Consider the following 24,266-nt stretch of genomic DNA (forward strand, 5'->3'; position numbering starts at 1 on the left):
GCTTCTTCCCCATTGGAGAGGTGGGTGGAAAGAATTCAGAGCAAAGAGTCTAGAACTCCTACTAATTTGCTTGGGAAGTTCCTGGGCAATATTAATATTGCTAGACCACAGCTTCCACAGCTGTAAAATGGGTGAAATCCCTGCCCTGTCCAGGTCCCTGGGTTGTGATTAGGATTGGCCAGAGCAGTTCCTGGCTGATGAAAAAGTGATCAGTAAGTACTTAGTGCAATCAACAAACATTTATTGAGCATTTACTCTAGCACTATGGCTGACACTGGGGACACAACAGAAAACAAGGAAGCAGGCAAGAAACAATAAAGATTATGAAAGATACTAAAGAGAAGAGAAATGAGAGGGGTAGGATTAGGTTGAGAAATAGGGATCAGGTCAGAACTCTGAGGAGATGATATTACAGGTGAGGACTGAAGGTTTAGAAGAGCCAGCCACACACAGTTCTGGGTGAAGATCATTCTAGGTAGTGGGAATTCTATATTGCCTTGCATTTCAAAAGTCCCATTTCACAGATGAGGAAACTGAGGCCATTCATCTAACAGAATGACATTGACCCAGTCCCTATCTTCCACTGAAAGAAGGAACAAAATGAGCTAAACAGCACTCTATAAACATTTTCTCATTTGATCCTGACAAAAATCATTTGTGATGGTAATGTTCCCATTTTATAGATGAGGAAATTAAAGTTATCAAAGTTCGTATGGGTACTTGGTTCTGTTTACTTATACTCTGCCTCATTCCAGATGGATTTGCACTCTGATTTGAGCCTCATCTGTCTGGTTCCAAAGTCCAAGTTCTCTCCCTGACACCAGACTGATGCTGAGAGTGTGAGAGCTGGCAATGTAACAGAAACCAGCCAGGGAGAGACAGCGCAGAGGGTGAATCTCACATGTAGGGAGGCTGTTATTTCTGGAACAGTGCTGCCCAGACCCAGCACTAGACCAGGCATCCTGGTGGATACAAACTCATATTCCACATCTACTTTATTTTATTTATTCAACCCTTACTATGCCAAGTCCTGCTCTAGGCTCTGGAGATTAAAGCAGTAAACACTCTGGACAAAAATCTGTCTTCACTGGGCTTGCAGTTGAGTGGGGAGATGAGTGAGTCACAAAAATGATTACAATATTAGGAAAAAAATGCCTTTGAAAAACAGAGGCACTTGGTAAGCTTAGGACAAAGATGGAAGACATATACTCAGGGTAGGGGTGGGGAGCCAGAGAAACCTTATTGTTTGAGGGGAATTTTGAGTCTGGGTTCCATTATGCCCATCTGTAAAAGGGAGGTAATAATAAGCTTTCCTGTACAGGGCTGTTGTGAGGATTAAATGAGGTCATGCTTGTGAATTACTTAGTGGAGAACCTGGCACTCAGGAAGTCCTAAAAAAGTCTTAATACTTCTCTACTCCTTCTAAGAAATTTTATCTATTGTCTTACTTTGGGCTGCTATAACAAAAATTCTTTAGACTGGGTGTCTTAAACAACAGATTTTTAAAAAAAAATAACCTTAAGAGTAGTGTTGCTTCTATTGCTTTATTTATTTATTTACTTGTTTATTTTACAAATTGAAAGTCTTTATTTTTGTTTTGTTTTGATTTTTTTTTTTGGGAGGGAGGTAATTAGGTTTATATGTGTATATATTTTTTCTAAATTTACTTTTAGTGGAGGTGCTGGGGGCAGAACTTAGCATGCGGAACCACTGAGCTATACCCTCCTCCACAACAGACATTTATATCTCACAGTTCTGGAAGCTGGGAAGTCCAGGATCAAGGTACCAGCCAGTTTGGTTCTGGATGAGAACCCTCATCCTTGTTATATTGTCACAAGGTGGAGAGAAAGAGAGACAGGAAGCAAACTCTCTCCTGTCTCTTCTATTAAGGGCACTAGTCCCATCATGAGGGGTCCACACTTGTGACCTAATTACCACCCAAAGGCCCCGTCTTCAAATACTATCACCCTGGGGAGTAGAGTTTCAACATATGAATTTGAGATGGACACGAATATTCAGTCAACAGCATCTATTTTGTGATAAGTAACAAAATTTCCTTTGAAGACGTCCCATTGGTGATTGGATAAAGTCCAAAATTCATAAAACGCCAGGGCTGCCCCGGGCTTCCTTCTTAACTTCCCCTTTCCTCAAGTTCTCCCTGCTCCCTCTGCCCCTGCCAGGCTGCCTTCCTGCTTCAGATATTCTCCCATGCTGTTTCCTCTGCCAGAAATCTTTTTTGTTCTACACTCCTTTCTCCCCTCCCATCCTTGGCCAATCCTTTCTCATCCCTCACGTCCCGGGTATTTCTCTGGGAACTGAGTGTGGGGGTTCCCCTGCTACACACACTCATGGTTCCCTGGGACTTTTTTTTTTTTCCAATCAGGACTCATCACGTGTATTTGTGTGATGTTCACCTTTTCCACTGGATTTTAAGGTCCATGAGGGCCAGGCTGGGGTCTATCTCATTCACTGCTGCCAGCATCTAGCAACGTCAGAAGGTAAGTACTTGATACATGAACCAAGAAAAGGAGTTCCTCCTTGAAATGTGAGTTTAGAAACTCAGAATTGGGACAGAAGCTCAAGGCTTCCCCCAACAGGAACCAACATTGAGGTCAGAGGTGATTCAGACTTGAGAGGAAATTCTGCTGCTATAACCAGCGGAGACATGGTTTTTCTCAGAACCAGGAGCATCTCTCAAGAACACTTGGGCAGTGAGGGTACTTGATTGTCTTCCCAGAGAGGGAAAGTGACATGCCCAAAGTCTCCAGTCATGGAAGTGGGGATGGGGGTGAGAAACTTTTCTGGCACTTTCAGAATTGCAGTGGCTGCCTCCAACCTCAGGAAGAGAAAGTCGAGACAGGAAGTTGTAGAACTCTGACCCAGAGTGGTGACAGACTACAAAGAGGATCTACCAAGAAACTACAAATTTCAGGCTTGTGAGACCTCAAGCAAGAAATTTCTCCTCTCTGGTCTTTATTTTCACCATCTGTAATAATTATTTGTTTGTTTTTGGGAGGGGGGGCAGAGGGAGGTGATTGGGTTTATTTGTTTATTTAGTTTTAGAGGAGGCATTGGGGATTGAACCCAGGATCTTGTGCATACTAAGCATGCACTCTACCACTTGAGCTATTATCCTCCCCATCCCTTCGCCATCTGTAATAAGAGTGTCTTCAGTTAGGTACCTTGGTAAACAGATTCTGAGATGGCCATGTGCATACAGGAGGTTTATGGGGGATCAGTATCACAGGACAGTGAGAAGCAGGACTGGGCAGAACTTAGCTGTAACATTGGCCTTAGCTCATCATGAAGGGAGCACTTCAGTTGTTTCAAATGGAGGCAAAGGGGCCAAGCCTTTGTATATTCCTCTCCCATCAACAAGTCATTGGAGGCAGACTCGACTGCCTGGTGGGGCCTAACCCTAGCCAGGTTGCTCCCTTCAACTCAGGGTAGTTCCCAGAGAGACACTCAGGTAAGATCCTTTGGCAATCAATACTCCCAGTGGAGTGGTGGGGGATGGGAAGGAATGGGTACTACAGTCTGAGTTGCACACTATAGCATCCATTACAGAAGAACATAGATTTGCAGTTTTCTAACTTCCATGGATCCTTCAGTTTCCAAGAAGGTGCTTCAGTGGGTGGGAAATCACTCTCCTTAGATGTGTTTTAGTTACTGCAGAAGCCCAACATATTTTCTGGGAAGAAAAGTCTCTGATGTTAGATTGTAAATACTCTTACAGTGCTTTCTATCTCTCCTTTGAGGTGCTGATCACAATTGTAATTTATTAGTTGTGTAATGATCTGATGTCTGTCTCCTCCACTAGATTAATAAACCCCAAGAAGGCAGAAACTAAGCCCATCTTGTTCACTGCTCTGTGTTCAGGGTATTTACATGTTACAGGTGCAAAACATCTGTTGAATTAAAGAATGACCTTGGCATCAGAACACCAGGGAAGCTGTTAAAGCTGCAAAACACTGGTCCTCTAGGAGATTCTAAGGCACAAAAAGTTTGTGATCCACTTCTCCATTCCCCTGGTCCTAGGGTTCTGGTGAATGCTTGAAACCTGCTGGAGGAGTCTCACCTAGCTCCTGTTTCTACCCACTCTCAGCAGTCCTCAATCCAAGCATGGCTTCAAAAGTCAAACAAACCAAGAGTCAAGCAAGCCACCAGAAACTTCCACAAACCCCAGTCTGGGTGGATGTGCCCAGGTCCTGAATTGCAGGTTGCAGAAGTCTCAGATTCATTTGATCCAAACTGGAGCCAAGAATTCTCAATTCCACATGCAAGTCAACTTGAGCATGATTTTAAAAAATGCAGACTGAGGGCATGGGGAGTTTGAGGACAAAAGCAACGCTCTGTAATCAGACTGACCAGGGTTCAAATCCAATCTCAGTTTCATGATATCAGGCAGGTATCTGAATACTGAATCGCTCACTAGTTGGAGGTGCCAGGTATCTGAACTACTCTAGGTGCTTTTCATGCATTATTTAATCCACCCTACCCTGTTGTGACCCTAGGTATTAATTCCATGCATAAATAAGGAAACAGAGGAGGGAGAATTGAAGTAACTTGCTTATGGTCAGACAGACATTAAGTGTCAAAGCTAGTATTTGAACCGGGGTCTAATTGGTGTTTCCTAGACTCTTACTTGAGGTTCCTTTTTCACATCTGTATAAAGTGGGACCACCACTCCTTTCTCACAGGGTTGCTGTGAAGATTGAGAGATTATGTTTGAAACCAATAATACTCAATAACACTCAACAGTCACTCAATAATACTACTTGGAAAAGAAAACGTTTTGCCCTTGTTTTTTTTTTTTTTTTTTTGCAGAGAAAACTTGAGGCACTGGGAGATGAATCAACTCTCCCCCTCCCAGGGATAAGAAGTGACTAAGTCAAGACCAGAATCCAAGTTTTATACTCTAAACCTGACTTTCTCTCACACCCTCTCAAAGGACTCTAGAAGGAAGAACAAGTGTATAGGAATACTGAAAAAATGAGGAGGGCAAAGGGGAATCAATCAGGGGAGGCTTCCTGGAGGAGACACGGTTTTCATTTTATGATGGCAGTATTTAGAGGAAGTGGGAAGCCAGTAGGAGTCTTAGCTCTTAGTCATGATGTGGTTTTCCTGATAAGCTTGCCAGAGTTCCTGGTGCCCAAAGAAACTAAGAAGCTTGACCAAGGTCACACAGCTACTAAATGGTACTGGCACAACCTGGAAGTCACACCTAACTCCTTAGGCCTGGATCTGTCTCCTTGGTGCTCGGGAGGGAAGGATGAGAAGTAAGTAAGCATAATGTGATGGGGCAGGGGACACAAGAGATCCCCCTAGAGATTCTCAAACAGACTGCCTCTGCCACAGGGGGAGCCCAGTAGTGGGGAAACCAGCCAGGTGAAATGCCGAGGCCTTAGGGCGAAGTTGACCCATGTTGGATTCCTGGCTCCACCACTGACAACTGATGTGGCCTCAGCAACATCACTTTACCTCTGAGTCTCAATTCCCTTGCAAGATTTTGGTGCAGATTCAGAGAAATGGCCTCTCAGTACCCAGCCCAGGGCCAGGCTCCAGGCTTAACGAGAAAAACCACATGGCCATTATCATTCCATAGTGCCAGGCCAACCACAGATGGGTGGCAGGGTGGGGCACCCAAGGGACTGAAGTCGACTTTCAATGCCAACCACTCCCAACCCTGAAGTCACTGGACGCAAGTGCCCAGCTGGGTAAGGGCTAGCAGGTCAGGTCCCTGATGCAATCACAGCTCCCTGCTGACGCTAAGAGATGAACCATGACCCTTAGGAAATGGAAAAACAGTCCATTAACAAGAAGTACAAAACAACACCTTGGTGAACTTTTATTTCTCATCACACAGAACTGGTAGCAAAGGCAAAGATTTCTGCACTTGAACACTGGATACCCCTCCCCATCCACCCGGGGACATTTACAGTCATCATGTCCCCTCTAGAATTCAAACTTTAATGCTAGGGACTTCTTCCTCCTGCCCAGCTTCCTTGCAGGGAGGGCTTTGAGGCCCGAAGAGGGTGTCAGTCACTCACCCATGCCTGCATGGGTATGAAATGTGGCACAGTGACCAGGCTCCTCTCCTGCCCCACCCCAGAGAGGTGGAGGGTCAGAAGCAGCAGCAACTTGGCCCTTGCCTTTCTTCCGTCACCTCCCAGCTGGTCAGAGAGGAAGCACATACTGCCAGAAGAAAGGAAGGCAAGTCATAATTCACAGCTTGTTTGCTACAGAAAGTGCCTGGGATCAGTCCTTGGCTGTTTCTGCTTCCAAGCAATCCACATAAAAATCGAGAAGGGACAGAAACTGGGATCAGGGGTGGGGAGGTCCTTGGCAGGCAGCCCGGAGAGACTGACTGCAAGAGGTGGGGTTCCCAGAGGCCCTCAAGATCCTGCAAGGTTTGCAGTTTGCTGCTGGCAGTTTGACCTGAGGGGACTCAGACATCACAGAAACTGAGTCCTACCGCTCAGTCTGCAACTGTGGAAAGGAAGGCCAGAGAGGTTCGGCCACATAACCATGGTCACCTGGCCAATGGCAGGGCCCATGCACGAATGCTGGGGTCTCCTGCCTCTCCCCTTGAGCCCCATGTCACCTAACCCAGCTAGAAAGTCTCATCTTTTTGGCAAATGTCTGTGGCAGAGCCATGGGAGACAGGAGAGAGGGGTGCCAGCCTCTGCAGGGCAGGTGTAGCTCTGGGGAGAACAGATTTCTCCCTGTCCTCTGCTTGGTCATTGATTGTGGCTCTGGGGCGAGGCCCTGAAGAACCTCACTCATAAAGAACTAAAATACAGAACATTTAGAATATAATACTCCCTCCTCTTCAGAAGACAAAGTGACCGACAGAGACTCCAAACTCTCTAGAGATAAACTACTTGTTTGATGTGCTTGGTCTCTCTCCTGGGGACTCACACCACCAGGAGTGGGAGGAAAGTGTAAGAGGGCGAAGGAGGTCAGAGGTACTGAACTAGATTGGGGAAACTAGGGGCCTGCGGCCAGATAGAACACGCTTTGGGGGAGACGGATGAACAGACCAGCTGTGACCCTGACTTTCACATTGATGGGTGAATGGCGGGTGAGAGGTAATGAAGTCTGAGGATAGGGGAGAGGGAGGAAAGGCAAAGTCGCTTGGAGTGTCAGCCCCTGGAGGTGTGTGTCCCTGTCCCTCGGAGGCCAGCCAGGGACTGCCCCATCCAGGAAGGCTACAGTACATGTGGTGCCCAGGGCCCTGCCTGCTGGCACACAAATCTGAGCTCAGCCCATTCTCCTTCCTGTGCCCTCTGCCTCGGTGAGGCCAGATCAGGAAGGAGGGCCTGGCCCCTGGGAATCTGCTAGTCCTCTTCCAGCTCCCAGGGGCAGAGCTGAGATCCCAGAGTCAGTGCGATGATCCTGTCCATTCCAGTGACAAAAAAGAGGGTGTGGCTCGGGGGCTGCACATCACACATGGGCCCACCCCCCGGAGTAGAGTGGGTGGGCATGGACAGGAAGGGATGAGGGTCTGTCTCCAGATAGAGAAGTCCTTGCAGGGAGAAGGATGCCCCCCAGGTCAGCTGCGCCGGGCCCAGGTGCTGCGCGCGAGTCAGGTCATGTAGCGGGTGATGGCCCGGAGGGCGTAGAGCAGGGCGGCTTGCATGCGGGCCTCCAGGAGCAGCAAGTTCACATGGACCTGAGGCACAGACCAGGGCTTGTTGGCAACGGATGCCAGTCCCTGCCATTCCCTTCCCTCCAGACTGCCACTGTCCCTGCCCGCTCACTCATCCTTCCCTTTCCTACTGAGATTCCCTGACCTTTCTGAGGCCTGGAGCAGTTTGGTGCAAGGACAGTGCATTTATCCTTCTCATCGCTAATCTCTCTCTCCCCCAAAGCTAAAAACAATAACTACACCTGAGCATCTATTTGGGATCAGAGGTTTAAATTCATTTTCTCATTTCATCCTCCCAGCAACCTTGAAAGGTAGATAGTTTTTACTCCTATTATAAAGATAACAAGCTTAGAGAGGCAAAGTGACTTGCCCAAGGTCACACAGCTGCCAAGTGATAGGATTTGAATCTATGTGCTTCTGGCTGCCACTGAGGACCCTGGGAAGCACATTCCCATTTTACAGGTGAGTAAATAGAGTCTGAAACTACACAGTGAAGTAGAACTTGAACCCAGGACAATATATCCCAGTGTCCCACCTGGCAGAACAGACTCAGGCTGGGGTACTTCACTGAGTCCTGGCCCCCTGCCTCTTCCCCTGGCCACTTGCATCCTTCTCCTCCCCCGTGAGCCGTACCTTCTCTGAGTGGCGGAAGTGTCTCCAGAAATGGTTGTACATTCTTCGGGTGGTCTTCTCTGGATAGCAGGCCACTGTCTTGATATAGACCTTGAGGTTCCGCTCCAGGAGCTGGTTCACCTCCCCGTAGTCATAGTCATCATATCTGGATGGACAGGCCCCGACAGCATTACTCACCCTCTGCTCCCACAAGTAGCTCCTCTCCCCCCACCCCACCCTGCAGAAGAAGGAACAGAGAGTGGCCAGAAAAGGCAGAAGGTAGGAAGCAACTAGAAGCTTGGTTCCTCTTAGAAAAATAGCTGATGTCATATATCACAAGCCACTGGACTCGCAGGGGGATGCACAGAGAATGAGCATGTCATACTGAGTACCAACTACGTGCCATGCAAACATGTACTTATGGCATCCTCAAAACTACTGTACACCACTGTCTACAAAACTGATGTCTACAACAGACTATATTCATCAGCCTCATTTTATAAATGCAACTGAGGTTCAGAGAAGTGAAGTTGCCCGCCCTAGGCCCCACAGCTGGGAATGGGATTCAAAACCCCAGCTGTGCCTGACTCCAAGGTCATATTCACTGCTTTACAGCAAAGGCCGTGGAAGATGGGGCAGGAGATCAGTGTAAATATTTACCCTGGGGAAGGAAGAGAGGAAGGGGAAGAGAAGCTGGAAGTCATTTTACAGATAGGCAAACCAAGTCCTAGTGAAGGCAATTAGCTTGTTCAAAGTCAAAAAGCAAGTTGGTACAAGTCTAGAAGCCACTCTGTCACTGCCCAGTCCAGTGAGCCAGTGAGTCACCTCAGATCAGTGTGGATGGGGAAGACTGGTTGAAGACTGGAGGACAGATTTGGTAGACAAAGGTTTAGGAGCAAGGACCATGTTGGAGTGTGGAGGAGCCTGGACCCGGGAGCTGAGCAGGAACTGGCCTGTTCCACATTCTAAGATGCCCGTCCATTCTTGGCCTCCCCTGGATTGGAAACCTGCCAATGAGGTTGCCAAGCAAGAGGCTGGCCAATTAAGCACAGCTCAACCCACTCGGGGAAATGCGATTTACAGCTAATTATACACAGAAACACACATTTTCTACAAGGAGCATGTACCTTTTAAAAACTTTGGAGACTTTTGTTTTGGATGCTTGGAATAAATTGTTAATTGAGAAAAGCAAGGGAAAAAAATGATGTGTTCTCTAAAATATGCGCTTATGTGATTGAGTAAAATAAATGAAATGAGTAGACAAGAAAGTTTTGTTTTTGTAAAAATATATTTTGGTTATTTGTGTGTGGAAAAAAGACAGGAGGGAAATATTTGACAATAGCGAGAGCAGGTGGGGTCATGGATGATTTTTATTTTCTTCTTTTTGTTACCTCTGTTTTCTAAATTTACTAAAAATCTGGCTGTTCTCTTTACAAACATCAAGCATGTATTTTTTTAAATGAAATAACCATTATAATTTCAACTCTACAAAAGCAACCACATAAGAAAGAACAAAAGCATGGAGGAAAATATCACAGGATGTGGCTATGGCTGTGGCTGTAGAGTAGTAGCATTTGGTGAAAATTTTTTTCCTTAATTCTTTCTTACAATATTACCAGAGTGAGATTTTCTAAAATTAAAAAAAATTGTTCTGTGTATATTCTTCACAAATAACTTCACACTAGAGTTTATCTACAAGGACTGAGGTATAAAATTAGTGCACATGGTGTTTGTAACAGTGGAAAACTGCAAACAACCTGAATATTATCCAACAATAGGGAGATGGTTGGATAATTACACCTCATCCACAACAGAACACCATGCGGTGGCTAAAAAGCATGAAATATCTAATCACAGTGATGGGGGGTGGTTCACAATACATTACTAGGTGAAAAAAGTGAGTTGCGGGGGGAGCATATAGCTCAGTGGTAGAGCATGTGATTAACATGCATGAGGTCCTGGGTTCAATCCCCAGTGCCTCCAAAGAAAGAAGGAAGGAAAGAAAGAAGGAAAGAAACCTAGTTACCTGCCCTCCCCCTAGAAAACCACAAAAACAAAAAAGCAAGTTGCAGAATACAGAGTATGATCCCACCAATTAAAAAAAAAACTTACTTAAAAAATCAGAAAATACTTCAGTAACAGGATGAAAATGTAATTCATCACAGCCTCTACAGAGACAGCCATTATTAAACAACATTTTAGTATACAGCCTTCCACACATTTTCCACATGTGCACACACTTTCAGTTACAAAAAGGAACAAAAAGAAGATTCTGGTTGGTAACTGGCTTTCTTTTCTTTCAACACATTTTGAATATTTTCTCATGGCAATATGAATAAACTGTTTTTATAATTTTTAATAGTTGCATAATATTTCACTGAATGGATATGTCATTATTTAAAGTCCCCTACTGATGGGCATATATGCTGTTTTTATTTATTGTGAGAGAACTGCTACTTGGAGTGGAAATATAAACCTAACTATCTCTCTGTCTCTCTCTCTCTATACATACACATACACACACACACACACATATCTCTCTCTCCATAATTATCTCTGGGGGTGGGATTAAAGAGTTTCAAACAGCGAGCATGGCTGTTATCTTTTATAACCATGAAAGAAATATACTTGCTTTGAAAACAGTATAGGCAGGAAGAAAAGAAAAGATAAAACGAAGAGGAAAAGGAAACAACTGTGAGCTCAGATTGTGGGCTTGTAGTACACCCACGCCCTGGATGAGGGCACTTGCGCTCACCTGATGCCAAAGACGCAGTGGATGTAATTCCAGATGGCCCTGCGGAGCATGGAGGTGTCTACACCACTGTGCATGGCGATGGTGTTGTAGGTGAGGCTATAGGCTGCCTGGAACTTCTCATCCAGCAGCTGCCCTCCCTCGGGGTAGAGCCGCTGGATCAGCGAATAGCCGTGGTCTTCCCAAGTATAATCCTGAGAAACGTGGGGAGGGGTCAGTGAGTAGAATCTTTGGGACCCAGGGCTGGCCAGAGAGACGCCATCTTCTGGAGCACAGCTTGGATCTCCATAAAGCCCCCCTCCACCCCACAGCTTCTGGACCTGAGAAATGGGGGAGGATGCAGTTTGGTGGTAACTTTCTCCCTGTAATTGGGATCCCTGAGCTGAGGGTACAGATGGGTCCCTTTGTATCCTGGGTCTCCCACTTCCCTCATGGAATCTTCAGGGAGAGAAGGGGCCCAACTCTCTAACCACACAAACCATCCACCCCTGCTTGTTTGTAAATCCGGAGCAATGCCAAGACCAGTGGGGAGAGCCTACCTGGGCGCGGAAGGTGGGGGGCGCCTGAGTCCCTCGCCGGGTGAAGTCCTCATATCCAAAAGTGGGGTCTTCCACAAAGCACAGCATGTCTGGGTTTGGAGAGGGCTCCAGGATGTCAGCTGAGGACATCAGGAAGAGGTTACAGTGAGGCCAAAGCATGAAGCACAGAGGCCTCCATTCCTGATTAATTATCAGTGGGGGGTGGGGACCATAGAGTAGCGGAGCAGAGAAAGCCCCTTCAATACAGTGAGTGGAACCAGGACTTCGGCTGGAGCCAGGCCTGGGGGAAGTGGTATATCAGGTCAATGGTCCAGGGGTTAAGGCCTCCAGTAATAATAATAGCAATCATAACAGTAGTAGTTATTTACGGAGCTGCTTACCCTGGGCCAGGCTGTGCTAAGAGCTTTGCTTCTGTTATCTCACTTACCCTACCCACCAATCCTGCACTTGGGAGGAGACAGGGACCCTGAGACAGCAGGTGACTTATCAGTGGTCTCACTGCCAAAAAGGCTAACAGCCCAGATCTGACCCCAAAGCCCATGCTTAGAACCTCTTAGAAGGGTGGCTGAGTCGTAGCCTCCAACATGCAAAATGTGGGTGCAGTGCATGGAGGTACCTGCTTCCCAGTGGAGAAGGTGTAAGGAAGGGGCAGCCCCTGAACCTGGATGCCCATGACCTTGTACCTGAGGGGGTCACCAGCAGGCTCTCCGACTTCTCCAGCTCAAAGCGGCTCTCCATCTCCTCCTGGGACGCTCCCTCGTCCCGCAGCAGGCTCTCCTGCAGCTGCCTCATGCGCTCCATCAGAGCTTCCACGTCGCGGGCGGCCTCAAAGCCCTGCAGGAGGGACCTGGTGATGACCATCCACTCCTCCTCCCTCAGCCCCAGGGCAGTCCACGCATCTTTCCCACATGCCAGGCCTTCCTGGAGATCATGGTGCCCCCTCTGCACCAGCCACTGCGCTGGACAGCTCACGTGGTCTGTGCTTCCCGAAGTGAGGTTTAAGGAGCTATAGGATAGATCTGTCTTCTCTGAAGGTCAGCTTCCCTCACAGGAAAGGGCTTTATAAAGTATCTATATTTTTGTATTAAATCAAACAAGGACACCTCACAGAATAACAGGCAAACTTTGTATTTTTAAAGTGCTAAAAACCTGGAGATTTTAAGCCTGCGGGGCTCCATGCTCAGAGGCCAGTCAGTCACATGGTCATTTCATGTAATCTCACAACCCTTTACGAAGTAAGAGTTTGTATCCTCATTTCACAGATGAGGAAACTGAGCTTCAAAGCCAAATAACTTTTCTAAGGCCTCTCAGTGTGTGACAGGGAGGCAGCTTCAGATAGGGAGGCACTGTCTTGGACCAGGGGCCATGCCAGCCTCCTCTCCCACCAAGACCCAGGCCCTGACTTACCCCAGAGTGGTTCAGTGGGTCCCTGCTGGGGGGAGTGCTCTGCTCACTGGGCGGTGAAGGGGCCTGGGGGGCAGGGCTGCCCTCTGGGTCCCCCTCGGGGAGGATGCCGCAGCCGAACACAAAGGAGGCCAGCGAGTGGCAGTGGGTGAGCAGGACCAGGGCCTGGATGAGCTCGGCCAGGGACCAGCTGTGCTCGCCTGTCTTCAGCAAGGCCTGGAGAAGAAGGGAAAGGTCAGACATGCTCAGTGCCTGCCCTGGGCCACCTGCCATGACCCTCCGGGGCCCCGTGCTCCCTGGGGGATCCGCCTCTGCCCACCGCACCTGGATGTGCTCTTTGGTGATGAGCCACGGCCGATGTGCCAGCAGCTTGTTAACCTCGCTGAGTTTGCGCAGCTTCTCAGGGGCACGGTGGAGGCCGAGCAGCCACTCAGGGTCACCGCCAGTCTGCAGAAACTCAGCCATGTGGGAGCCCACCAGGTAGGAACACTGGTGGCGGGCAGCAGCCTGTGGAGGTGGTGGACAGAGCCCAGTTCACCCTCTCCCTTCTGTGCCCTGCTGGGGGTGGGCACCCCATGGAGGGAGACATCATGCACCTCGCTGCTGCCTGAGAGGCAGGAGACTTAGGTTCTAAGCCCAGCTCTGCCACTGGTTTGCTGTCCTACCTTGGGCAGGTCACCTGACTCCTTTGTGCCTCAGTGTCCCAATCTGTAAAGTGGGCACTAAACATGCTCTCTTCAAAATGTAAAATTCAATGGATGGTCAGATAAAGCTCTGTGCTGCCTCTCCTTGTTTGTGGAATCAAGCCCCCAGCAGAGATCTGAGGATGGAACCCTCCCTTGTGGCCACCCTGATGAGAGGCTCAGAAAGGCTCACCATGATGGCGATGTAGTGGCGCCAGGAATTGGCCAAGGGCCCATCTGTGTGCAGCAGCAGGTAGTGCAGGCGCCAAAAGCTGGTAAAGTAGTCGGGATGCAGGCCCATCACCACCGCCAGGTTGTCCACCCGCCCCGAGGACATCAGCGCCTCCAGCCCCAGGTGCTGCTCCAGGCTCTCAGCTCCCTCCCGAAGGACCTGCCAAGCGAAGGTGAGGAAAGGATGGGTTCCCCCTCTGCCCTCCCCACCAGAGAGACTGACATATTCACTGCAGTGGGATTTTACTAGCAAGGAACTGAAGACAACTGCTATGTCCAAAAAAAGGAGAATAGGGGAGGGAAAGATACTTCATTAAGTGATTAAACAAATACTTATTAGACACTTTATAAAATAATAGCCAATATTTATATAATGCTTACTATGTTCCAGGCACTGTTCAAACACTTTATATATATTAACTCATTTGATCCTCACAATGATGAAATTAGAGATCTGTGTTCTCCAATTTTAGGTAGGAAAACTCAGGCACAGAGATCAAAGCATAGCTTCTCCTGCTTTCATGGAGCTTCTGTTCTAACAGCGCAAATTCACCAAGTCCCTGGAGGGGGATGCAAAATAGTTCACATTTCCTGCGTGCTTTCTCCACGCCAGGTCTGAGTTTGGAGCTTTCTCTGCATTATCTCCTTGAATCTTTCCAATTATCCTGTGAGGTAAACACTATTTTCCCCAATTGACACCTGAGGAAATAAGGCCTGGAGAGGTTTCATTCCTTGCTCAAGGTTACAGATGTAGTAAATGACAGAACCAGGACTCAAATCCAGATTAACCTCAAAGCCTATTTTTTTCCCCTTTATTACAAAAGAGGAGTAGGTATTTTTAAGTGAAGAAATAAAATATAAGAACACTATGTGAGCTTAAAATTCTGGGCTGCAGACATAAATAATCAGCAAGTGGTTGTTTGCTTTCGTTTTACAAAGGGTGGAGGGAACTGGAGGGTTTAGATTTGTTAACAGCTTATTAACTACATGGCCCACACACTGAGGAGAGCGTAGAGGACAAGGAAACATTTGTCTTTGCTCATTGAAGGCCAAAGCAAAAGAAGGAAACTATTATTTTATAATTTTTCTGTACATGTGTTTTGAAGGCCCCCCCTCCAACCCCACGCTGCAATGTTAGTCCCACGATGGCAAGGATTTTTCCCTGTCATCTCCACTGTATCCCCGGCACCTAGAACAGTTCCTGGCACAGGTTAATCATTCAATAGATATCTGTTAAATAAATGAATGGATGATCTGACCCAGTAGATGAAAGATAACTGTTGTATTAAGTGAAAAAACAAAACCTAACAACCACCAAACCCCCCCCCCAACCAAACAACAACAACAAAATCATGTTATAAACTATGACCTTGGCTCTGTATAAAAAAAGTGTAGAGAACAGTGGCAAATGGTTAACAATGATGATCTCTGTGGCGGTGTAATTATAACAGATTAAAGCAGCCATTCTCCCTTCTCGCTTCTGAGTGAGATGGACAACACTCTGTCTATGGAGTGTGTATCTACTTTTACTTTAAACTAAGCACCCAACTCCCACACCTCATGGCCTTTCTCTTGCCTTCTGAAACAGCCTACAGTCTATGAAGTATGTATCTCTCTAAATAAATCTACCTTTACTAAAAAAAAAAAAAGAGAGACTAAATCTTTCTGAAATGCTGGAAATTTTAAAATAGTGAGCATATATTAGTTTTGAGGTCCAAAAAAACTTTAATACATGCACAGTCAAGGATGAGAAGATAAACATAGATAGTTCTAGCTTCTTAAGGGAGAACAAATCTTGTTCTGAGAATCAAAAGTTTATTTATTACCTAGCTGTGTTTTTAATCACTTTATCTCTGAACCTGTTTCTTCTCTGCAAAATGGGGTTGATATGCCTGCTTCACAGAGCTGTTTTATGGATTAATGAGTCGGGAACCTGAAGAGGCAGTTTCGAAGTTGCAACTTCAAGAGACAGGAAAAGCCACCCACCCACCCAATGCGCCATGTCCTTTCTTCCCAGGGACCAACCATTCCTAACCCCTTCCAAGCTTACCTCCTCCACTGGGATGAAGGCGCTGGGCCCTCGAGGGCCTCGCCGAGTCCGGCTCTCCCTTGGCTCCTAGAAGGAAACATCATGATGATTGGACGTAAAAGGGAGGACTAAGAAGACAGTGCTCTCTCCTGTTTTCTCCTCCTATCCGAGGAGGCACACTGAGCTTTTAAAATCACCTTTCTGGTGCACCCTGCGTGGAGGAGTCAGGTAGAGATTCACATCTGTTCCAGGGGTGGAGAAAGGAGAAATAAGCAAGAGGGCTTGCCCCATAGGGTGAGTCCTTCAGGAACTGGGAAGGGACTCAGAAGCCCCACTATTGCAGTATTGGGTTGGAGGGGTCTGGGCAAGGGAAATATACAGCCACCATGCTGCACGTCTCCAGGAGGCCACCTTCCTGGCAGCCCTGGAGAACCTGTAGAAGAGCTCCCCTGGTTTGTTTCCTGAAGCCACGTTACCAGGTCCTCTACATTCCTATGATGCAGCTTCAGTCTCTCTCAAACTGTCATTTCATCCCTTGCGCCGTCACCACCTTACGGAGTGCGTTGTAAGTCTCTTGTCTGGCCCACCACTGCCAGCCTCACCCATGGTCTCCCTGCCTCCACAGCCCTGCCCTCTCCTACACATTCTCTACCAAGTTAACAAAACAGATGAATAAATAAAACATCCTCCCTGAACCTTCCTCTAAGACTAGGAGCAGATTTAGGGAGTACATGACCCTGGCGGTTTCTAAAGAGGGCAAATTTGCTGCAGCCAGGGTAGACTTTCTCAAGTGCAAATCTGATCGAGTGGCTTTAAACTCTGCCTCCACCTCCCATAGGCTTCCGGATGAATTAGTGGCTCAGGCTCACTGCCCTCCTGCTTGGTCACACCTTTTGGAGAGTTAAGTCACAGTTTTCCAGGCTCTGGGAACCTTCTTCTGAACCTCACCTGTGACCCCACAATTCCAATGCTTTTGCTTCTGAAAACATTGCCTTCTAATTGTCTGATTTAGGTCTCCCTACGCCAGATCACATTTTGTGGAGAGCAAGGCCTGGTCATTCACACTAGTCTGTGAATGACAGGAACAGAGAAAACAGAGAGAAAACAGTGGAGGGCAGGGCATACAATGCTGATCGCTGATCGCAGCAGCTATTCTGAAGTATGGGCATATTAAAGCCTCAGTGGAAACCACTAGTTTTATTTATTCATTTGTCTTGATAACTGGGAAGGGGCTCTCAGCACTGGCTTCAGAAATAGTTCATCCAAATCAGAGTCATACCCTCACTGGACAGAGACAGTGTCCCCCTAACTCTCCCCTCCTCATTCAAATCCAGACTTAGTCCTAAACCCTAGGTGTCCAGGGATTAAGATTATAATTGAGACTTCCTTTTCAGATAGCCAAAAGCCCCCTGAGGGAGGCAGAGGTCTGGGGCTGTGAAAGACCACAGAGGAAAGAACAGTGGTATGTAAAAGTCCCAGGTATGAGTACCCATTCTCTTGTCACTAACTTGCTGTGTGACTTTGAGAAAGTGACCTAGACTCTCTGGGCCTTAGTCTTGGACAAAGGTAGTTTGGCTGACGGCTCAGCCCCTTTCAGCTTGCACTTCTGGGATCCACCAGGCCAAGCTGGTCCAAGTCCAGCACAGAAACCAGCACAAACTCCAAGCACTCCCATTTCAGCTTCCCTCCTCCCTCACCAAAGAGAAAAAGCTTAACAGCTCTGTCTGGGAGATAAGGATTGCTGACTCCACAAACTGGGCCTCCCCCTCAGGGGACCTGAGGACAGAGAGAAAACCACAGCCGGGTGGGGTAGGGAAGGGTGGGGAGGAATAGGGGGGTGGGGGGAATGGGACAGGGAGGGCCCTCCAGGGTTCTCAGCAGGGACAGGGAACAGCCTTGGGAATCCCTCCTCACTCTAGAAGCTGCCCCAGGAGCTGTCAACGGAAGAACCAGATGCCTGTGGGTCTTAAAGTGACAGGTCTGGACCTACCAACATTATCAGCCCTGGTAATGATGATGATGATGGTGATGGTTCTGATAAAGCAGAGTACAGTTAAAAGACAGGGGCTCTTGACACAAATTGCCTGGGCTCAAATGACACCTCCACCACCTACTATCTGCTAGCTATGTGAGCCTCAGTTTCCTCACCAAATAATGGGGTAATAGTACCTACTTTCACTCTGTGGTCACAAGGACTAATGCCTGCAAGGCCCCTACCTCTAAATAAGTCAGCAATAATTAACCTCATCGTTATTTCAAACAAGGGCTTCTCCATTCTTTTGAGAAGCTTTTTGAAAAATACCCAATGCCAAGGCCCCACCTCCAGCAATTCTAACTTAATTGGGTGGGGCCCAGCATAATTTACGGCGGGGTTGGGGACTGGATGGCCATTGTTTCACACCACTTATTGACCCCTTTCTTTCTTTCTTTTTTCCTGTATTTTCTTTTTTATTTTATTTTTTGGCAGGGAGGTAATTAGGTTTATTTATTTATTTTTAGAGGAGGTACTGAGGATTGAACCCAGGACCTTGTGCATGCTAAGCATATACTCTACTGCTTGAGTTATACCCCGACCCCTACCCCTTTCTTAAGAATAAGGCACTGCTAAGTGCTTTCCAGGTGGAACCAGAATTAATCTGTTCATTCGACAAATATTTCTGATGACTACACTGCAGGCAGCAATAGTTCAGGAGTGAAAAGACAAAGTCTTGGCCTTCACAGAATTTAACATCTTTAGGAGAAAGACAAATAACCAATAGGATTTCAAATCAGAGATTATATACAGTAAATAAGATAGAGAGCAATAAGAGAGTATATGATGGGTTGGAGGGGAGTGCAATATTTTAGTCAGAGTAGACAGGAAAAACCTCTGACTGAGGACAGAAGCTTTGAGATGATATCTAAATAGTAAATATCTAAATGAGTTGGTGGGCCTATAAAGATCTAGAGAACCAGCATTCCAGTCAGAGGTAACAAAAAGTGCAAAGCCCTGAAGGCAAGACCAAGTAGATTCTAATCCAGAGCTCCAATACCCTGAATGCTTCCGCAACCTAAAACTTGAGAGGAACACCCAAAACTTGAGAGGAGGCAGACAGGGCAGGGGCCCACCGCCAAGAGATGACACCTCCAAATCAGCCCTCCCTCTTCCCTGGGGTAAGAAGTCAATAATAATAGTAGTAGGCAACAACACTGATTACCATTGGCTAAGCATTTACACACTTTAAGGGAGGAATGTCTATTACCAGAGCTTCTATGGAAAATAGGGCCCAGAGAGGTCAAGTCACTTCTGGGTCACTCAGTCAGGAAGGAGGTGGCAGAGTTAGGATACGAATCAGGTTTCCACAACTGCAGAAATGATTTCCATTCTCTAAACTTCCCAAGGTCTCAATAGCCCCAAGGTTCTGCATGTGATGTTCACCAGAAGTGGGAAACTTCCTTCTCCCTGTCCACAGCCCCAGGGGATCCACTGCCCCAGTCATAGCCCTTGTCATACTGTGTTGTTTCTTGCCTTGAGAGCACACACTGAATCTGATTCTCTGTTGTTACCTCAGTGTCTAGTACAGCAAGTCCAATAGAACTTTCTACAATGATAAAATATTCTACATCTGCACTGTCCAGTGAAGATGGTATCCTCTAGCCACAGTGGCTAAGCATTTGATGTGTGACTAGTGCAACTAAAAATCTGAATTTTTAAGATACATGCATGCCAATGTTCATAGCAGCATTATCTACAATAGCCAAGACATGGAAGCAAACTAAATGTCCATTGACAGATAATTGACTAAAGAAGTTGTGGTGTGTATCTATACAATGAAATACTACTCAGCCATAAAAAAGAATGAAATATTTCCATCTGCAGCAACATGGATGGACCTGGAGATTGTCATACTAAATGAAGTAAGTCAGAAAGAGAAAGAAAAATACCATACTATATCACTTATATGTGGAATCTAAAAAAAAAATGACACAAATGAACATATTCCAAAATAGAAACAGACTCAGAGACATAGAAAACAAGCTTATGATTACCAGGGGAGAATGGGGGTGGGGAGGGATAAATTGGGAGTTCAGGATTTGCAGATACTAACTACTGTATATAAAATAGGTAAACAACAAGGTCCTACTGTACAACACAGGGAACTATATTTAATACCTTATAATGGCCTATAATGAAAAAGAATATGAAAAGGAATATATATGTACAACTGAATCACTATGCTGTACACCAGAAATTAACACAACATTGTAAATTGACGATATTTCAAGCAATCAAATTAAAAAACTGAATTTTTAATTTAAAAAATCTAATTTATCTAAGTTTAAATAGCCACATGTGGCTAAGGGCTACCACTCTGGACAGTGTAGGTTCAGGACACTTGATAAAGGCAAGATCCCCACCTTCACTATACGGATGAAGAAAGGGAAACCAGAGAGGGCAGGTGACCTACCTAAGGTAACACAACTACTATGGGGCAGAGGGAAAACCAATGAGTTCTGACTGAGGGGACCACACAGGGCAGCAGGAACACTGAGGTCAGACAGCCATCTGGGTGGCCACTTAACAGAGAGGGCTTCAGGAAACTGGTAAAAAAAGGATAATCACCTCAGAGCTCAGTGCCCGGCTCTAGATTTGAGCGCTCACTGAAAGTCACTTTTCCTATTAGCTAAGGTGCTTGCACACCGGTTCCATCTAATCTTCATCAGTTTCGGGGTAGGGGTTGGGAGGGTGTCTATTCTGCACACAGGAAAGATTAAGGTTCCAAAGGTTAAGCATCAACTGAAAAGTGGCCAATCTGAGATTTGAATTCAGCTCAGTCTGCCTTGCAAGGGTTCTGTCCACCACCCAGATCAGCCTCTTGGAGCAGCCCCAGCCTTTATTCCTGGTATCCTATCCAGAGCCTGCAGCCCCCAGGACTCAGCTGCAGACACCTTTGAAGTCACTCTGCCAGCTGGGAAGGGGCAGAGACCCTTCCCTGTGGGCTGCTGGACTCAGATACTTTGCTGAGTTTACACCTGAGAGGGAGACGAAGCTCAAGCAGCGTCTGACCTCCAGCCTTGCGGGGAGGGGTGTGAGTGGTGCCATAAACTCATGTGCCTACCAGGGGCTGGGCACTAGGCTGGGAGCTTTACGCTTGATCTGGCTGATTTCTCACAACCACCTGGAGGGAAGGAAACAGGTCTTATTATCCCTTTTTCAGAGACAGCTCATTGAGGCTCTTTCTGAGTCCTGTTCCAGACAGGCACAGCTCAGATCTGATTTCAAAGCCTGCACAGTTCACAAGGATCAGCTAAGCCAACAAGGGGCAAATAGTTATGAGCACTTATTAGGTGTTAAGAACAGTGCTGGGGATGGGACCTACAGAGTGTTTCTGGTCTAGCAAGGGAGACAGACAAGAAACACCTGATTACACACCTGTGACACTATATTGGGATAACAGCTCCTGCAACGGAGAAGGGGGACAGGAAGCAGGTATGCAGAAAGGACTTATCTGACGGCGGAGAAAAGCCTTCCCTGAGGAAGTGATGTTTGAGGAAGTGATTCTAGAGCCCAAGAGGGCTCTGAGAACATACTACCAGTACTAGAGTGAGGTGTCTGAAGGCCTTGACCCCATGAAAGGGCGTATGGTGAAGTGATGGGAGCTGAGTGGACTGTGCATTCCTTGCACATGCTTGTCTGACTTCCCTTGGGCACTCTGCTGTGTAAGTTCAGCACCCTGCTGTCTTCCAATGATTCTATTTAAGGCAGACATCTTTCCAAGGCCCTCTTTTCTTGAGAGAGAATATGGAGAAAGGGTTCAGACATCACCAGCTTCCCCCTGCCACCTCCTGCAGTTGACAGCTGGCTTCCATTTCAAGGCCACGCCCTCTGAGCCTGCCTAGACTACCTGGGGCACTCTCGTCTCCCCAGTCCACTTCTCAAACACTGTCCCCTAGAGGGCTGGACCAACTCTCTGCTCAGGCAGGATGGACGGGCTCAGGCACCCGCCTTGTGAGACACTCTGGAAAGGGGAAATGTCTGCTGTGTGAGACAGGACCAAACCAGCAAGATATAAGCTATACTATTAGACCCAGTTTACAGGGTGAGAAAACTGAGGCCCAGGAGGGGCTATGAATTGGCTTCCTTCACTAACCCTACAGAGTAGCTCATTCTTTGGCCTGAATGTCTAGGATTTCCAAGAGTGCTTGGCACAGCAGGGAGTTTTGCTTGTTTCTTTAGTTTCCAGGCCTGGAGTGTGGTGCAAGTGTCTTACTGGGGTTGGGAATCAGACCAGTGCTAGTCCTAAACTGTGACCCTGGGAGACACTGTGACCCTGGGAGATACTGCCCTACTTTAAGCAGCATGGTTTCTGGCTGACCAGGTTTTCTGTTCGCTTGTAAACCTTCCCCACCTTGGTTTAGGAGCCCCAAGAGGAGGACTGAACACTGCTCCTGCCACTTCTCAGCTGTATGACTTTGACCTAGTCACCTTACTCTGAGTCTGTTTCCTTCTTTGTGAAAAATGGAAATAATTTTATTTATTGAGAGCACCTGGGCACTACAGCCAGCATGCTCCGAGTTTCTGTCCCAGGCCTGTCACTCACTTGCTGTGTGACCTTGGCAAAGTGACCACTTCTCTGATCAGTGACTTCCTCCTGTGAGGATTTTGTCAGATCTCCAGGGATTGTTGGGAGAATTAACTAAGAATACAAGCAAAGGCCAATATACCATGTCTGGAGCACAGGTACAACGTCCTGCATCAAACACAGTAGCTCTTGTTAGAATGTGGCCACAGCCGACGTTTCCCCTTCCTTGGCATCTAATAGGTGCGTAATAAATAAGATGTGATGGGGGAGAGGGTGTCAGACTGAGACCAGCCAGATTCCTGGCCTCACTACAAAGAGAGTCCCTGCGAAACAAACTTCTGGGACGTCAGATCACTTAGTAGGGTGCAGCCAAACCGTTGCTGGGCTTCAGAGCCGCGGGCTGGGTTCCCCTCCCTCCCCCGAGCTTTGGCCGCCGCGTACCCGGCAGCCGCCAAGGCCCCACTGCGCCGGCGCCCCCAGTCCAAATCGGGGATGCAGGTGGGGGCGGGGGATGAGGTCGACCTTCGTCGGCCAGCCTCAAGTGCTCCAATCCCCGCTTGGGGACATTGGAGCAGGGACATACCCTACCTAGAAACAGTCCCTCTGCCTGCCAGCCCGAGCCTAGAGGAAGGCATCTGCGGAAGGGGGCGGGGAGGAGGAGTGGTCCGGCCGCAGCGGCCGGGATTTGCCTGGACTTGAAGACTCCCTCGACTAGAGCCCAAACCCAGATAACGTCGAGAAGGCTCCCCTCTCATTGGCCGCGAGTCCGAGGGAGCCTTGTGGAGGGCTCTAAAGCCCCGGAGGGAGGGGGAGGAGGGGGAGGGGGCCGAGACTGCCAGTTGATGCAACCCCAATGCAACCCCACTCCCGGGTTACGCACTCCACTCCTCCTTCCCCGAGCCCAGGGAGGGGGGCGCTCAAAGACTCGGCTCGGGACAGCCAGAAGCTCGGACGTGGCTCCGGGTTCAAGGGAAGAGTAACGTCGCTCGGCCGCTGCTTACCTCTCCGGCCCCGGGCAGGTAGCCCTTAAGCTCGGCGCGGCACTCGGAGTCCGCAACGATCATGGTGTGCGCCAGGACCCAGCCGCGGGTCGCCGACCGCTGGTGAACCCAAAGGGTTTTCGGACAGACGCACGCAGGAAGCCGGGACTGGAGGCCCCTGGGGAGGTTCTAGAGTCGCGGGGTGTCTCCTGGGGTTCCAGAACGCTCCGCAAGCCCAGGATCCGGGAACAACAGCCGCTGCGCTGGACTCTCCCCTCGTCCGGCTTCAGGAGGGGTGAATAGCCTCAGGAGCCTGGGATTGGCCGCGGCACAGAGGTTTTCACGGCTTGAAGCGCCTCGGAAGTCCGCAGTGGTCAGGGCTACTCGCGAACCCAGCGCTCCTCAGCATCCCCGCCGCGGAACTGCCAGTGCTCGCCCGGCTCTGACACCAGCTGCACCGCTCAGCCCGCTGCGGTCCCCGGGGGAGGGCGGAGACACAAAAGCCCTGGGCTGCAGCCAATCAGATGCCTGTTTCTCGGAGAGGCGGGGGTGACACCTCCCTCAGGAGCCAATGGCTCAGCCAATCGGCACCGGGAAACGCCCGGGAACTCTGGGAGCTGTAGTCACCCCTGGACGAATGCTGCAAACTTTTGCAAAAGGGTTTAGTCAGATAGTTGGCAATACCAGACGAGAGTGACAACCCGCAGAGTCATTAGAGCTACGTGATGAAACGGGACTTCATCGGGCTGGGCGGGAGAGCCAGATGTGAAATCTCTCTCAAGTACAGTTCTTCAGCTTTTCAGTTTCTGGAGGGACTGGTTC

General features: G+C 48.1%; 1 protein-coding gene across 1 annotated transcript; it reads right to left on the bottom strand.

Moving 5' to 3' along the window:
• Positions 1–5,823: 5,823 nt before the first annotated feature.
• On the bottom strand, positions 5,824–23,928 carry SESN2 (sestrin 2). Its single transcript, XM_010947965.3, has 10 exons — positions 23,466–23,928; positions 15,923–15,988; positions 13,835–14,032; positions 13,283–13,465; positions 12,962–13,174; positions 12,238–12,388; positions 11,555–11,673; positions 11,019–11,209; positions 8,285–8,429; positions 5,824–7,675 (listed from the first exon to the last, which is right to left on the bottom strand). The coding sequence occupies exons 1-10, from the start codon at positions 23,526–23,528 to the stop codon at positions 7,589–7,591; spliced, it is 1,416 nt and encodes a 471-aa protein (XP_010946267.1). The 5' UTR covers positions 23,529–23,928; the 3' UTR covers positions 5,824–7,588.
• Between the last annotated feature and the right edge of the window lie 338 nt (positions 23,929–24,266).

The sequence above is a fragment of the Camelus bactrianus genome, chromosome 13, assembly GCF_048773025.1.
Source record: "Camelus bactrianus isolate YW-2024 breed Bactrian camel chromosome 13, ASM4877302v1, whole genome shotgun sequence".
Taxonomy (NCBI): domain Eukaryota; kingdom Metazoa; phylum Chordata; class Mammalia; order Artiodactyla; family Camelidae; genus Camelus; species Camelus bactrianus.

Coding starts and splice junctions, on each gene's coding strand:
- SESN2 (XM_010947965.3), bottom strand. CDS start 23,528: ATGATCGTTGCGGACTCCGAGTGCCGCGCCGAGCTTAAGGGCTACCTG. Junction 15,989..23,465: donor ACCTGCCCGGGGCCGGAGAG/GTAAGCAGCGGC, acceptor GTTTCCTTCTAG/GAGCCAAGGGAGAGCCGGAC. Junction 7,676..8,284: donor ACTTCCGCCACTCAGAGAAG/GTACGGCTCACG, acceptor TCTGTGCCTCAG/GTCCATGTGAACTTGCTGCT.